We start from the raw sequence: 14,299 nt of genomic DNA, 5'->3' as shown, positions 1-14,299 counted from the left end.
GAAATATAAAGAAAACGTGATTTGCATCAACGTGCATTTATAATATTAATGTTTTAGCTGTTTCATTTTTGCCAGAATTTTAGGTTTTTTTCTTTCTTAAAACGTTGTAGTTTTCTGCTGTGTCTTGTGCTGCACCTAAGACAAAATATTTTTTTTTCCTAAAACCGGACKTCCCACCCCAACGCACACACACGCACAGACTCATGTGAGGCTGGCTTCATCTCACACACAGACAGTTATTGTGTCAAGCATCAGTTCATCTGAGGACAGCTGAAACATCACGCCACAGTCAGCCACAGACCTCAGCTCATTCATTACAATTACACACAAAAATGTCAGGGCTGCAACCGATAAGAACTCCAAACATTTTAACGKTCTGAATAAGACCTGTTTAACTTTATGATTCCACATATTTTTTACAGCTCCAGCCACAGTGACTCTATGGAAGATTAAGACAGTAGCCTTTTTTTGTAAATGACATAACTCCAGCACCATCCCACCTGCTCATATTCATTCCTTTGAAATTCTTCAAACCCAAATATGTCCAGGATTCCGATTTCCATTGCAGGATCACTGGAAAAGACAAAAACATATTTATTATTTTATCAGTTTGAATTCCCAGAACCGGTGCGAGAAGTTTGTGTTTTGCGCTGCCTTGACAACCACCGTAACGCCTGTCTGCATGTATGTGCAATACCATCTGAAAACGGGTGTGCCATAAACGTGTGGCTGACACTTTTATTATTTTCAGTGGTCGGTGCGTAAACAAGGCGAGGAGCAAACACATTCCAGAAGATTTACTGTGGGTAAACTGTCAGAGTGAGATAAGACTCCACAACATCAACAACACCAAGGATCCCCTGACCTTCACCTGCTTGGATCAAGCTTTTTTTTTCCAATCTTGAGTGTGTCCTCCATCATTGTTCTCTTTTGGCCTTTACATTTTATTATACATTCTTGAATATGCAAGTTACGATTTGCAAACTATTAAAAACCTGCTCCACAGACTTTAAGTAACGTAACACTATCAGTGTCAAATAATTAGCAGGCCCTGAAAGAACGTCTGATTCTACTGTGGAGAGTGAAAACACTCCTCAGGATGGATGGATAGATAGGTAGATAGAGAGAAAGAGAGATTTACCCAATGCTGTCATCTTGTCCTTGAAGGTAGACGTTAATTCTGTTGACCAGGTAGCTGAAGAGGCGTCCATAAATAGTTTTAGAAAGCTGGTCTCTGTACTGCTCTGACATCTCTACAGTGTGACGTCGCGTGATCACGTCACCTGAAATCAAAAAATAAAAAAGGCTATGAATCTTCTGGCTCCTGGAAATCAGGATTAGATCGGCCTCGCTGTGTTTACGGCTGAAAGAGGACCAATCCTCTTCAAATGAAAGTAGCATTGTGTCCGCCAACTTAAAACAGGGCTATTCAACTGTGTTGAATTAATAAAGTTGTTATTTACAAATTAATTTAAAAACGTCAACAACGAAAGCTTCTCCATCCAGCCTTATTTGTTGGAGCCAGATTTTGACCCAGAACCAGAGGAAAACAAAAACGACGAATCAGCAGAACCACAGATTCACATTGGGTAAGCTGGAAATGTATGACCTTATTTAGCAGTTCCGCAACAAATACATGACATAATAGTTCATAAAACAAAATACGGAAAAGGGAAAACTGAACGGACTAAAAAAAAAATAAGACCTAAACAGAATATCTGCTCAGAAGAGACTGAATCCACATTTCCTGTACTCCTAGAGGAGTACAAAATAAAATGTATTTACCAGCTATGAAAGTGGATTTTACATATGTACCCTTTTAATAATATATATATATATATATATATATTGCTCCATTTTGACGTTTACATTAATGGTAAGAAGATCAGGATAAAGGAAAAGACAAACTTGTTTACAAATCTGNATATATATATATAATCACGAGTGAAGGAATTGGAATCTTAAAACCAGCTACCCAGATGTGTTTTTCTTCTTCGGGTTCTCACTATAGACATTCTCTGTGATGTATAAACTGTAAATGTACAAGAAGCATTAGCAAAGATCAATAAGCTKGTACCTTTAATATACTGAACATCTGAGGTGAGGGCCATGCTCAGGTCRTTTGAGGACACCTGCAACAATCCAGCAACTACAGAGAGAAAGATAGGGCAAAACATATATCTGAGCACATGACATGGTGAAGAACATCAAAATAGCAGCATTAATCATGAACTGAGCATCAGAGAGATAAAGCTAATAACATCCAAGAGCCCAGTCTGATCTGATGATGACATCATGCTGACAACACGGCCACAGTGAACCCTGGTACAGTCGAGTCCTCCTTAACTGATTGGCAGAGCCGGCAGTGATTAGTCATCATTAAACTTYGGAGCAAACAAGCAGTAAAAACAAGTGACGGCAACCCAGAGACCCCTTACTGACATCATCAGCCATGACATCACATCTCCCTAACAACGAGTGGCTGTTTCCCACTCAGTCGATGAAGTCGCTGTTTACCATCTCACAAGGGGTCAGGGGGACACAGGAGCACATGGACTTGTAATGACAGAATAAAGGAAAAAAAAGAAAACACTGAGTCTAAACTGTGATTTTGTTTGCTGGTCAAACAGAAAAGTGACTGACCTTTAGTAACTGCTGGGAAGCCACAAAGCACACAYCAAACTGGGGAGCTACAGCAACATGTAATAGCATTTCTGTAAAGGTGGAATGTGATTCTGACCTCTGTCCAGGAGCTGCAGGTCAGAGGGGAAGGCTGCATTGGCCTCAGTCAGCGCAGTGAAACTTAGATCCCCAATGTGGAGCAGAGCTGACAGCAACGTAAACACAGAGTCGGCCTCCTGTCAGAGAGAGAGTCACAGGGGAAAAAATAAATAAAAATGAGAGAGAAAGTTTGGAATTACTCAGGATGAAATGTTATTAAACAGAAAGCTGGAGGAATCATATAAATTTTATTTACAAAGTGCAAAATGTTTCCATAGTTAAATAATATAAACTAGAGAATTTGCATTTCCTGCAAAAAGGCAAATGAATGCYTATTGCTGAATTAGCTGAAAGCTGCAGATATTTTTAAACTTTAAACTTTGCTGAATTTTATCAGTTGAGGTGTAAAATAAAATTCACTTAATGATTGCTGAAAATTGCTTAATTGTGAACACGAAAGCTTCATGGGGATAGAGAACAGCTGCAACATGTTGATTAGAGTAAAGAGTAAAAAACATTAGAAATATAGCTGAAAGGGGCAGAAAAAGCTGAAAATGGCAGAAAGAAAGTGAAAAGAACAAAAGAAAAACATTGTGAGAGAAACAAAAGAAAGATTTGAAATGAGAGTAGCAGAAAAGGTAAGAATAATAGCTAAAACAGCAGAAACCAGCAAAAATCAGCTAAATAAAAGCCAAAAGAAGCTGAAATTAGCACAGGGAAGTTAAAAAAGCAGATCTAGAACAAAATGTAAAGAAGTACATTAAAGATTTATGAATATTTTGACAGGTTTTCTGGTAAATCGTACAAGGTTTGTAATGCAGTCATTTGAGACAAGAAGCTATTTTATGAGTTTGACAATGAGTTTTACTCCGAATATTACCAACTTGTTTTGTTCAGCTATGTTGTATTATGTACAATGACTTTGTGKTATTGCAATAAGAACATCTGAACAGAGAAACATATCATATTGCTAATTTAACCTTTGAGACAATGTTTTACAATACATTACAATTTTACTATACAAGAGTTTAACTTATTTTACAGATATGGCTCAACTTTAATGTGGTTTTAGTTGAAAGCGTGAGATTGGGCATAATGTATTTTTTTTCTTTTCTTTTCAGTTTTGACCAAAACAAATACAACTCAGTCATTTCGCAAGATACGATGATTGTTGTTTAAAACATGTTTAGTCTCTCTTCTTTACATGTTTATTGTAATTATTTCTATCAATAACATGTTTTTTCTTTTTGTATCTTTTCCAGAAGAAGGTGCACCTGGACCAGTTCTTCTGTGTTTACCTGTGTCTCTTTCCTGTCCCCCAACCAGCCGGTCGAGGCAGATGGCCGCCTGTCCTGAGCCTGGTTCTGCTGGAGCTTTCTTCCTGATTAGCAGGGAGTTTTTCCTCTCCAGGTTTGCTCAGGATGGGAGACTGTGATGAAGTGATTCAACACAATCTGCTGGCTTCTTCTTCTTTAGATTGTTATTTTTTCATGTACAGTGCCCTGAGACAACGTATGTTGGGAATTGGCGCCATATAAATAAACTAAATTGAACTGAACTGAATTGAATTGAATTGAACTGAATAACAGTAGGAGATGAGCTTTCCTTAAAGGAATGCAAGGTCTTTAATCTCAAAAAAGCTCACAAGTATTTTCCATTCTCCCTTTCAAACATAGACTCATCATGGCAGGTGCTGATCTGCAAGATCAGTCTCCACAGAGCCACAATCTGTCTGGAAGTCACAAATTTGTTGACATCAAGAAGTCCAAATTCATCCTGGTAACTAAATAGACCATTTCTAACAAATTTCTATGGTCAAAACTTCATTAAATTTAGTCCAAAGACCGCTACTGCATGTCTAAACACACAAAGTGACGTCATGCGGCTTGATTACCACAAAACCACACTAATTTTGTTGAATATTTAAAATCGTTTAAATATAGCTTGGGGCTGACCACGACAAAAATAGAAGGAATACTAAAAAGACAGTGTTGGTCAATGTTTTGTGGAATTTCTTGCAATAAGATCAATCAACTGCAATTGCAGTGTTACAATGTGTTGAACAAAGAACAAAAAAAGTGAAAGTCTGTTCGCACCCCTCTCTTCTATCACACCCTTGCTCTGTGTCCTTCAGTGGAGGACATCTAATGGAACCCCGCCCCCATTATTTAATTGCTTTGAATCTTTGAAGGGGTACCGGGGGAGGGGTTGTCTGAGTTTGAGGATGTGTGTGCATATATGTATCTTTGTGAGCACTCTCAGGGCAGGAGGATGTTGGAGCTGATATCTGGGAGATAAATACAAGCATTAGTCTCTGCCTGACGCTATACAGATGGACCCCCACCCTCTGCACCCTCCTCATTTCTTCTATGTTTAGAAAGGAGAAAAAAAGCATGGGAGAGAGAGAAAGGATGGGGAGTGTTAATGATGACTGACCAACGGGTCTGAAAGTTGTCTGCTGATGAGAGCTTTAGACAGAGACCCATGGGTGGTCTATCTCTTCCACAAACCCTGCCCCCTTCTGAGCCTTGGTTTCTCATAGCAGATTGTTATACCATATTGAAGAAATTTATAGTTATTTATAGATTAGTACTGATGTTAGAAAACTACACCAGAGTATAGGGTTTCATTATTTTATAATACTTGTATAATGTYTGATCTATTATGTGTTAATTAAAATAGAGYAGCTACATGTYCGAATTCATGTACAGCACATAAGAACTGTTTTTTAAAACCATTAGTGTGAGGTCTTTGTCTGAATGCCTGTGATTCAGCTGTAGGTCAGCAGGGGGCGAACTCRGGCATTGAAGAATCGTGTACGGTATATGAAAGGGAACTTCCTGTTTTTCATTCAGTGTGGTTTGGCTTGTCAGCCRGTGACAAATAAACCTCACTCATCTCTCCAGAATTCTGGGTTGTATGACATTTATTTCCTATCACAGATCATCTTATTTAACACTTGTGTTTTCATCTGATTTCGGCCGATATTGAACACGTATTTCTTACAATATGATAACACCAACATCCTTTGCTGTATTCCTCCTTATGCTGCTGCTGGATTGAAAGGTGAGGTGATGATCACTCACTGCTGATAAACGCTATATGGGTATCTAAGAATAAAACTTGATAATGGTCTGGGAACACAGCTGGTGGTGCACAGGACAAACCATACCAAAGCACACAACAGCCACTCTGTATAGGTATCCTCTGCTATTAGTCACATGTTTTAGGTCCGTACATACATGCCTGACTGAGCACATGTGCATACATTGACAATGGACCCCTGCAGCCCTCAGTGTTCTATTTCTCATCATGCAATGGTCAATTATTCAAAGACAAGTGGGGCAGTCCTTGTTTAAATATTTGGGGAATTGTCTCAGCCCATCTCCATCATTTATGAGGCATTGCTGTGTCATTGTGCTGATAAAACTTGTATTGTTTGATTTGACAGATTGCCTCAAAGTCCCCCCCAATTCTTATTGGATACAAGTTGAAGGTTAAACTTCCAGGTGGGCGTTCTTGGAAGGGCACACTTTGGTGGCTGCTGGACCTGGCAACATGCAAAATTTCTTAAGCTCAAGAAATAATGCTTGGTAAAATTTTCAGCAATTCAGGGTCTGTAACATCAACATTTTCCAGGTGTGTCAGTAACATTCAGCTAAAGGCAGAATATGCCAATCATCACCTGTTTGTTGAATCCCAGGGCTCGCAGAGCTTGTGTGACAGCAGCCAGATGTTCCCTGCTCTGGGCAGATGCTGTGGCTACTGGTGGGTTCTCTCCTGGATGTCCTTCACTTAAATACCTGGTATAAAAAAGATTTCAGACAAGAGAACTGAAGTGCCTAAAATTAGTATTGTTCTTAATCAGTTTTATTTTAAAGGAAGCTTTAAAATAAAACTTTTAAATAATTCTTTGTCACATTTAAACCATTCATTTGGGGCATTTATGCTTTAATCTGAAATCTTTCTTATTGTAAGTCCCAGTGGTGGGCACCAGCCCACTAAAGTGCAAATCCACTAATTGCGGACCTATATATTTCATTTGCGCTTTAGCGGACTTACAAATTTTTATAATTCATAAGCAGATTCACACTTTTTAAAATTAAAATGCAGTACCGCTAATAACTAATTATCTACCAGTCATCATTATCTTGAACAGCGTAAGGCAAGGCTGTCAATGAATCACAACACACATGATCTATCCAACAGCATCCCTCCCAGATAAACACATTTATTGGGAAGGTATACATCCTTGCGGACTGTTGCATTTGGCCACGGTTCTGATTTCCCACAATGCTTTGTRTCTGCTTACGTAGCAGGAAGACAATAGCAAAAACAGTAAACGTTTGTAATCCATACTAAAATTTTGTATGTATTGATTTATTTTACTTTACAGTCGGAGCTCCTTTTAAAAAAAAAAAAAGTTTAAATGCTGGAGCTCAAAAGCAATCGGCCAAAGGTGTTAGAGACTCAGAAATGATTTAAAGATGTTATGCTGGTGAAGACTGACATCTAGTGGTCAACTGGCGCAACTACATGGAAAACATCCTGATCCAGGTAGAAAAAAATCAAAAATCAAAAATAAGTAGGTCTTCTGGATGAGTTCTTCTTTAGTGAAACGTTTCGTCTCTCCTCCCAAAGACTTCTTCAGTCTGATGAGTTTCAGGTGAACTGGAAAACTTTAAAATCCAAGCTCTTATTTTGAAGGGAAGATACTAGTTTCCTGTTCCCTGTGCTTCCGGTTCCTGTCAGTCCGTCATGTACCCAGAGTAGATCACTTCAGTTTTCTAATAAACAGTTTTAAAATTACTTTATTGATGCTTCTTTAACAAAAAAATCTACAACAAACCGAACTAGCAATCCTCAACAACTTTTTAATTTTTTACACCAGGAGCCAAAGCTATCAATGGTTGTAGGATTAAGCTGTACAAGAGTTCATACACCACTAGTTGGCAGTATTGTGCATATTGTACATGAATTGTCAGCTAGTAAGTGACAAATTGAACTTGTGCTTTAAAATTAGCTTCCACTAATTTTTCTATGACATAAGCAATTTTGAAGTTATGGACCTAAATATTTTTCATAAGCGCTTTAGAAATTGCGGAGCTAATTTTTGGATTAGCGCTGCCCACCACTGCTAAGTCCAACTTTCACACCTCTGAGTTGTGTCTCAAATCAACTTGTTTTGGTGCTGTCTCTTTAAATGCAAATGAGGCGATTCACACCCCGCCCCCTCCAGCTTCCAGAGTAGTCCATTTTAGCTTGATAGCAGAGATACATGCAGAGGCTTTTCATTTACAAATTTTATTTAAAATGAATTATTTTGCATATTATGTCCCCTTTAAATTAGTTAAACAAACTTGTAAAGTATGTGTATATTTGTACAGCCACACACCTGTGAGCCAGGACATTGTTGAGGTAAAGCACACTCTTGTCTTCGGGTGAAAGGCCCTCGGCCATCAGGTAGAAGATTCTGAAGTTGTGTTGCTGAGGAGGCCGGTGGACCAGACGAGACTTCTCCAGCATGTATGTGTGAACTCGAGCTTAAATGTGAGACGTGTAAAGTTAGTTTTAAATAGTCAGTACACTACATTTCAACAAGGCTGATAATTAGGATGGCAAACACTTAATCTTGTGTTCAGTTGGTGACCTTACTAGTGATTAATGTGGAGTGAGAGGGAGAGGGAGAGGTAGAACAAGAGAGCGAGAGAGAGAGTGAGTCAGATATCTTGGCCACTACTTAGTGAGCTTTTACTGCCTCTTACTGGAATTTTCTAAAAACTGTTCATCTTAGGGATTTATTAGCATATAAAAACTGTATTAGTGGGTAGAACTGTTAAAATATTGAAAACATGCTATTTAAAAAAAACAACAAATGTTATCTTTATGCTAAATAACATTAGGAATGAATGCATGGAAATCAGGATGCAAATGTTTGTGAGTACCAAATGTGTTTTGATTGATACATCTCATGTCTCACATTTAGAAATTTAGATGAATTAAAATGACAATAAACTTTACTGAGAATTAATTGAAGCCCAGTTTAATAAAGGCAGAATTGCATTTTACCTCTGAGTATTGTCCTCCTCTTTTCACAGTACTGGATGGTAAACAGCTTAATAAAGCGGCTTGAATTGCTATTTCTTGGGGTTTTTGCATGACCAAAGGCTTCCAGAATGCAGTTTACCTGCATATAAAATAAACATGACATGTTATAGGAGCTTTGCACTGTCTATYAGAATGCAACAATTAAGCTGTAAACATGAACGACAACAAAGGTTTATCCGTCGTTCTACCACTAGATGTCAGTGCACAATCACTATGTGAGGATGTGAGATTTGTGTGTCTCAGAATGACAAGCTGACCCAGATATTGCTTGAATAATAATGACTTCATCAGAAGTCAGTACTCTCTGATGAGTACACGCTGCTTTTTGTACAATTCACAGAGACCAAGTAATAAAAAATAGACAATGAAACTTGGTGGATATTCTAAATGAGGACCAGRGCAATGACAAACCACCTTGTTACCTGCCTTTTGCTTTTTAATAAAAAAAAATGTTGATAAATATAGCCTTTTCTCTGTTCAGTCTATTCTATAAAAAGCTTCACAAAGTAATAAGGAGCTTAACATTTAAAATCAATTTTAATTAATTCAATAAATCAACAACGGATCTATAGATTATGGCAGAATGCTTCAATATCGTATTTAATAGACAAATAGCGATCATGACCAAAAAAAAAAAAAAAACAGAAAGACAAACATTTACATTTTACCCTGTGGTAATTCACACATCTACTCTCTTCTTTAGCACATCAGCAAATTAAACACATAGTCACAGTGTCTTTCTAAACTATGAGCACCAGGAGACAAGTTTGTCACTGAGGACAAAAGGAAAAGAAGAAAAAATATGCAAAATATGTGTTTCATATCTGAGAGCAACAAAAGATCCAAGAATCAAGCCAAGGACATGCACTTGTTTTATYTTCCTTCCAAGTCTTTGAAGGGCAGAACTTGACAAACATCTTGCAGACTTACGTGTTTCATCTGGGGCTCTAGCCCAAAGCCTTTGGAGCTGGAGCGGGCTGTCAAGTGTCTCACGATATGCTTACATGCCTCTGTTTTCCCAGAACCACTCTCACCACTACAGAGACAAAATATATAAATGAATAAACAAAAAAAAAATGGATCAATGGCTTTCATGTTGTGCTATAAATGTTTAAGATGCTGTTAAACCATAACTATTTTAATTCATAATGTTTCAATGTGTCTGAAATTTAACTGTATTGAACAATAATGTTGAATCATAATCCTATGATGACTTATGGTAATGTTTGGTGCACAATACAACCATCCTTCTTTCGTGTGATCTGTCTTTGAAACCTTTGCATCTTCCCATTAACTCCAACATTAAAACTCTGTAATATTTGTACTTCCCACATAGTGACTGTACAGTACAATAAACGCCCTAAAAACGCCGTAGCAGTAATTGTGACACCACCGCTTCTTTCTCTGGTGCCTGTTCTAGACATGCCAGGTCCTTCCAAATCATTTTTTTAAATAATCTTCACTGCTGTGCATCAAATTATGTCTTAATCTGGAAATTTTGTTCGAGTGATCAGTTTCTGTYAGTGAGTTTTATTTTCTTATTAACTTTTTAAAGGAGCCATATCATGCCTTTTAATTGTAGGACCTTGACAACTTGCCATAAATGATGAAATCATGAATTCTGCTTTTAAGCAGAAAGTTTTGCCATCTGTTCATGATCTTAAAAGAGACATATCATGCATTAAAATCCTTCCTTGCCACATTTAAATCATTCAGTCGGGGTCCATCTAAAGTGGAACTGCAATACTTTGGTCTGATTTCCTCCTTACTGTAACTCCACAAGCCCCTCTTTCAGAAGTGTGTCTTAAATCAACTCATTTTGATGATGTCGCTTCATTCAAAAGAGGCACTTCACACCCCACACCCCTCCAGCTTCCAGGGCGGTAAATCCATACCTTATTTAGAAGTTCTGTTGCAAATACTCTGTCATAATACATCAGAAAACATTATAGAAAATAGAAAAAACTTAACAGATAAAAAAAGGTAAGAATAAAACAGAATATAAAAATTTAAATGCAACATCAAGAGAGACGATATTCAACTTTTCTGCACTGATAGAGAGTTTAAGTACAAAACAAAATGCAGTTAACATCTTAAAAAGTGGATTTTGCTTATGTACCGTTTAAGAACTGAAGTGAATAAACACCTAAAGGACATACCGTAAATTGAGGCTCTGCATGTGTCTGAGAAGAACAGGTGAGAGCAGTTAGTGATCAGGGTGTYACCTTTGTTAAACGTCTCCACCCACCTGACATCCCCTCTTCAGGGATGTTTTCCTGTTAAATTTATGATTTATAGTTTTTCACCTGACATTGACAGCTTTTTACCTAATGACCGTCACTTTTCGCACCTTTTTAATTTTCTGCTGAGCGGCTATTAGGGCCGACATAAGGATCCTCTACAGTGCCTGCTCCGACACTCCCTGACATGTGGAGAGTTGAGGTATGCATAGTAACACCAAGCAGATGGCTTCAGAAGGTCARAGGCCTACACTAATGGCCGCAGCATGCTTTAGGTGTGCTGTTTTGTCTGTGTGCACAAGTCTTGCTACATTTCCTACAAGCAGACCAGCTGAGTGTGAAGACCGAAGGTCTTTCCACTGTCTTTTCATTTAGCAGTGTTTTATTAGATTTCAAGGGCAATTTGTTCGAGCACTTGCCTCAGGAGGGGTTGCTGATTGTTTAAAAATGTGTGTGTGTGTGTCAGGGAGTTACACATTGGAATACACTGTATAAAAATAAGCCAAACCAAAAACAAAACCAGAGCAGAAATGACTTTGTGTAAGAAAGAAATTGAGAAGGTGTGTGCATGTGAATGCTTAGTGAAATGTTGCTGCGTGTGTGTGTTTGTGTAAGTGAGACGGATGGCGTGTGGCCAGCATGCGTTAACTCTCTGCCAGACTGGTTACGACTCAGTGGGAATGTCACTGGAGAGCCGGAACAGGATTTAATTGCAATCAGGGCACTGCCTCGGTCCAGTCGAGGACAAAAAGAGCGCAACTCTGCAGCACTCCCAGCAGACATCCATCTCTGCGTGAACGTCGTAAAGGTCTGCAGCTCTGCTCAGTCTATTAATCTTTCTGGAAGTGTTTAACAGGTGTAGGGTCAAGGGGGGCCTTTGGAGAAACGATGTGGGCAGCTTTTGGACCGTGTCCACAGTTTTTCAGCTATGAGAATGTCAGAGCCATTTTGGCCTCACAATTCTGAGGCATTTAGCTTTGTCAGCATGAGGGAGTATGCTTTTTTAAAAATTATTACTTTTGGTGAAATGGGTGGCAGTTGTACCTCAAGATAAAACACTGAGGGCGTCGCTCCTGCTTCATCATGTGGTACGCTCTCTCAGCAGAAGAGAAGATGTGAGGTGGCAGAGAAGAGCACAGGCGACCAGTGGAGCTCAGGTACAACTGACTCACCTAAAAAGACAGAGAGATGCTTTATATATAAAAAACACACTACTGGTCTGAGAAACACGTGGGTTAAAGGGACCATAAGGCAGCAAAATGCTTTTAAGTGTCACTTTATAAGGGGCTAATTTATCAATATCCCAGATGACTAGATTTATTCACATGTGCAAATAAAAAAAAATGTTGTGCTACAATTGGGCATGTTGGGAGTGATTTACTAAGACTGCTTGAGAAAAGGATAACAGGTGCAACGGTGGTGCAGACCGCCCTGTTGAAATTATTTATTGTGTCTCTGTTAGAGGCAAACCAGACGCAAGAAAATGCAGTGGTGCTAGGAGTTCTTCCATATGACAGGGGTTGRCAACCTGTGACTCCAGAGCCACATGCATACATGTCAACCCCTTCTTGACCTTTAAATATCTCTCATTTTCACAAAAAATCTGTTATACTCACACCCGATAACATAGGGGTGCAACGATACAGAAAATTCACGATTCGGTTTGGTTCGATACTTTAGTCTCACGGGTCGATATTTTTTCGATACAAAAAAGAGATATTTCTATGCCCCTTTTAACTTGTAATTTATTGAAATTAATTATAAACATTTGTTTAACCTCAAAAGTACAGTTTTTAAATTGAATGTTGCTGAAACAGCAAGTTTCTCAGTGGATCTGCGCTCAAAAATGCAGCCTAGGTGGAGTAGTCGAACACACATTCACTGATCCTTCAACACAGAGCATCTTCAAAAGACAAGTTGATAAAATCAATTTTTAAAATCTATATTGTTCGATACAAATGTGTATTGAACCTAAAGCACAGTTTGATACGGTTTGATACGGGTACATGCATTGTTGCACCCCTACCGATACAACAGGGCTGGAGGTAAGGCAATCAGACTGTCTACCCTGGGAAAAGAAAGAACGTGGAGCGGAGAAGGGAAAAGATGACAGGAAGAGGTGGCAAACTTATTTCTAGTGGGTTAGGAGATGGTTATTTAATCATATTTATTGTTTGTTTTTTTTTACATCCTACAGGCTCTGAGATGTGAGTTATATTTAACAGCCCTGAACAGGAAAAAAGGGTAAAGAAATAAGTCAGGACCACAGCTGAAATGGACTTTATATTTATTTTTATTCAGTAATATTCCTTTTTATTTAAATTAAATATATTAATACATTTATATTCACTGCCACACTGTGGTAGCAGAGTGGATAACTGCCTGCCTTGACTCTAAAACTGTGGCACAACCATTTATAAAGTTTGATAAATCYCACTGTGAGTGCTAAATGATTATATCTGCACATCCTCATCCCACAGTATTTTGCACGTTCTTGTAATCATTATATATTCTGCATTTTTATGAAGGCAAACGTGCTAAATGTATTGCGGCTGCTAACTTTGCTCATCTGTTGGTCGCAATCCTCCCTGCACACCATTAATAAATCAGCTTTGCGTATCTTTTAATCAGCGCTTAGCATTGAAAAACCAGCCACTATAAGTGTGTGATGCTGCGTTCATTAGAGAGGTGAGGTTCTTCATCTCTGTCTATGTTTATAAACTGTGAGCAGATTGTAACATTCATTCATGCCCAGTGCAGCAGATGCGCTAATGTTGACTTTGTGGCTACAGTGGACCGGGTCGTGGACCACAACACCAGGGAGGTTGACAGATGGCCAGCAGATCACACATATTGTGACATATGCCCTTCTTACACGCGCTCATTCACAACCTCACAGTTAGGTGCAGAGGCATGGAGTGAATCCAGACAGAGGCCAGAATGGGACAACCAGACAGGAACTTGGCTTTGTTTTTATCCTGGCAGGAAAATAACCTTTTTTTCCTTGTCCATGTGGTCAGTTTTGGGTCCAAATTGTTACCTGGCACTAAATCTGCTATTTCAAAATATAATAAAAAAATAATAAGTAACACATGAGTGCAATTTTAGCAACAAAAATGAATTAAAATTAAAGTCTTTCAATTTTGTGTTAAAACATTCAATCCCCATAGCTGTGTGATAAGCAGCTCTCAGTGGGAACATTCTTGTCTTGTCTGTGCAAGGAGTGTGTA

At 38.5% G+C, this 14,299-nt stretch overlaps 1 protein-coding gene across 1 annotated transcript in view; it reads right to left on the bottom strand.

Annotated features, from left to right (window-relative positions):
* The window catches only part of myo16 (myosin XVI), a gene marked incomplete in the record, with an annotated part of 109,202 nt that overhangs the window by 43,750 nt on the left and 51,153 nt on the right, over positions 1–14,299 (bottom strand). Inside the window, 9 exon segments of the mRNA XM_014017511.1 lie at positions 501–573; positions 1,142–1,283; positions 2,078–2,149; positions 2,741–2,858; positions 6,407–6,524; positions 8,117–8,264; positions 8,791–8,908; positions 9,760–9,865; positions 12,114–12,241. Of these exon segments, the coding sequence (XP_013872965.1) occupies positions 501–573; positions 1,142–1,283; positions 2,078–2,149; positions 2,741–2,858; positions 6,407–6,524; positions 8,117–8,264; positions 8,791–8,908; positions 9,760–9,865; positions 12,114–12,241 (1,023 nt within the window).

The sequence above is a fragment of the Austrofundulus limnaeus genome, unplaced genomic scaffold (assembly GCF_001266775.1).
Source record: "Austrofundulus limnaeus strain Quisiro unplaced genomic scaffold, Austrofundulus_limnaeus-1.0 Scaffold171, whole genome shotgun sequence".
In the NCBI taxonomy this organism is placed as follows: domain Eukaryota; kingdom Metazoa; phylum Chordata; class Actinopteri; order Cyprinodontiformes; family Rivulidae; genus Austrofundulus; species Austrofundulus limnaeus.
The sequence above is the reverse complement of the archived record's forward strand: the minus strand, read 5'-3'. Positions and strand labels throughout refer to the sequence as shown.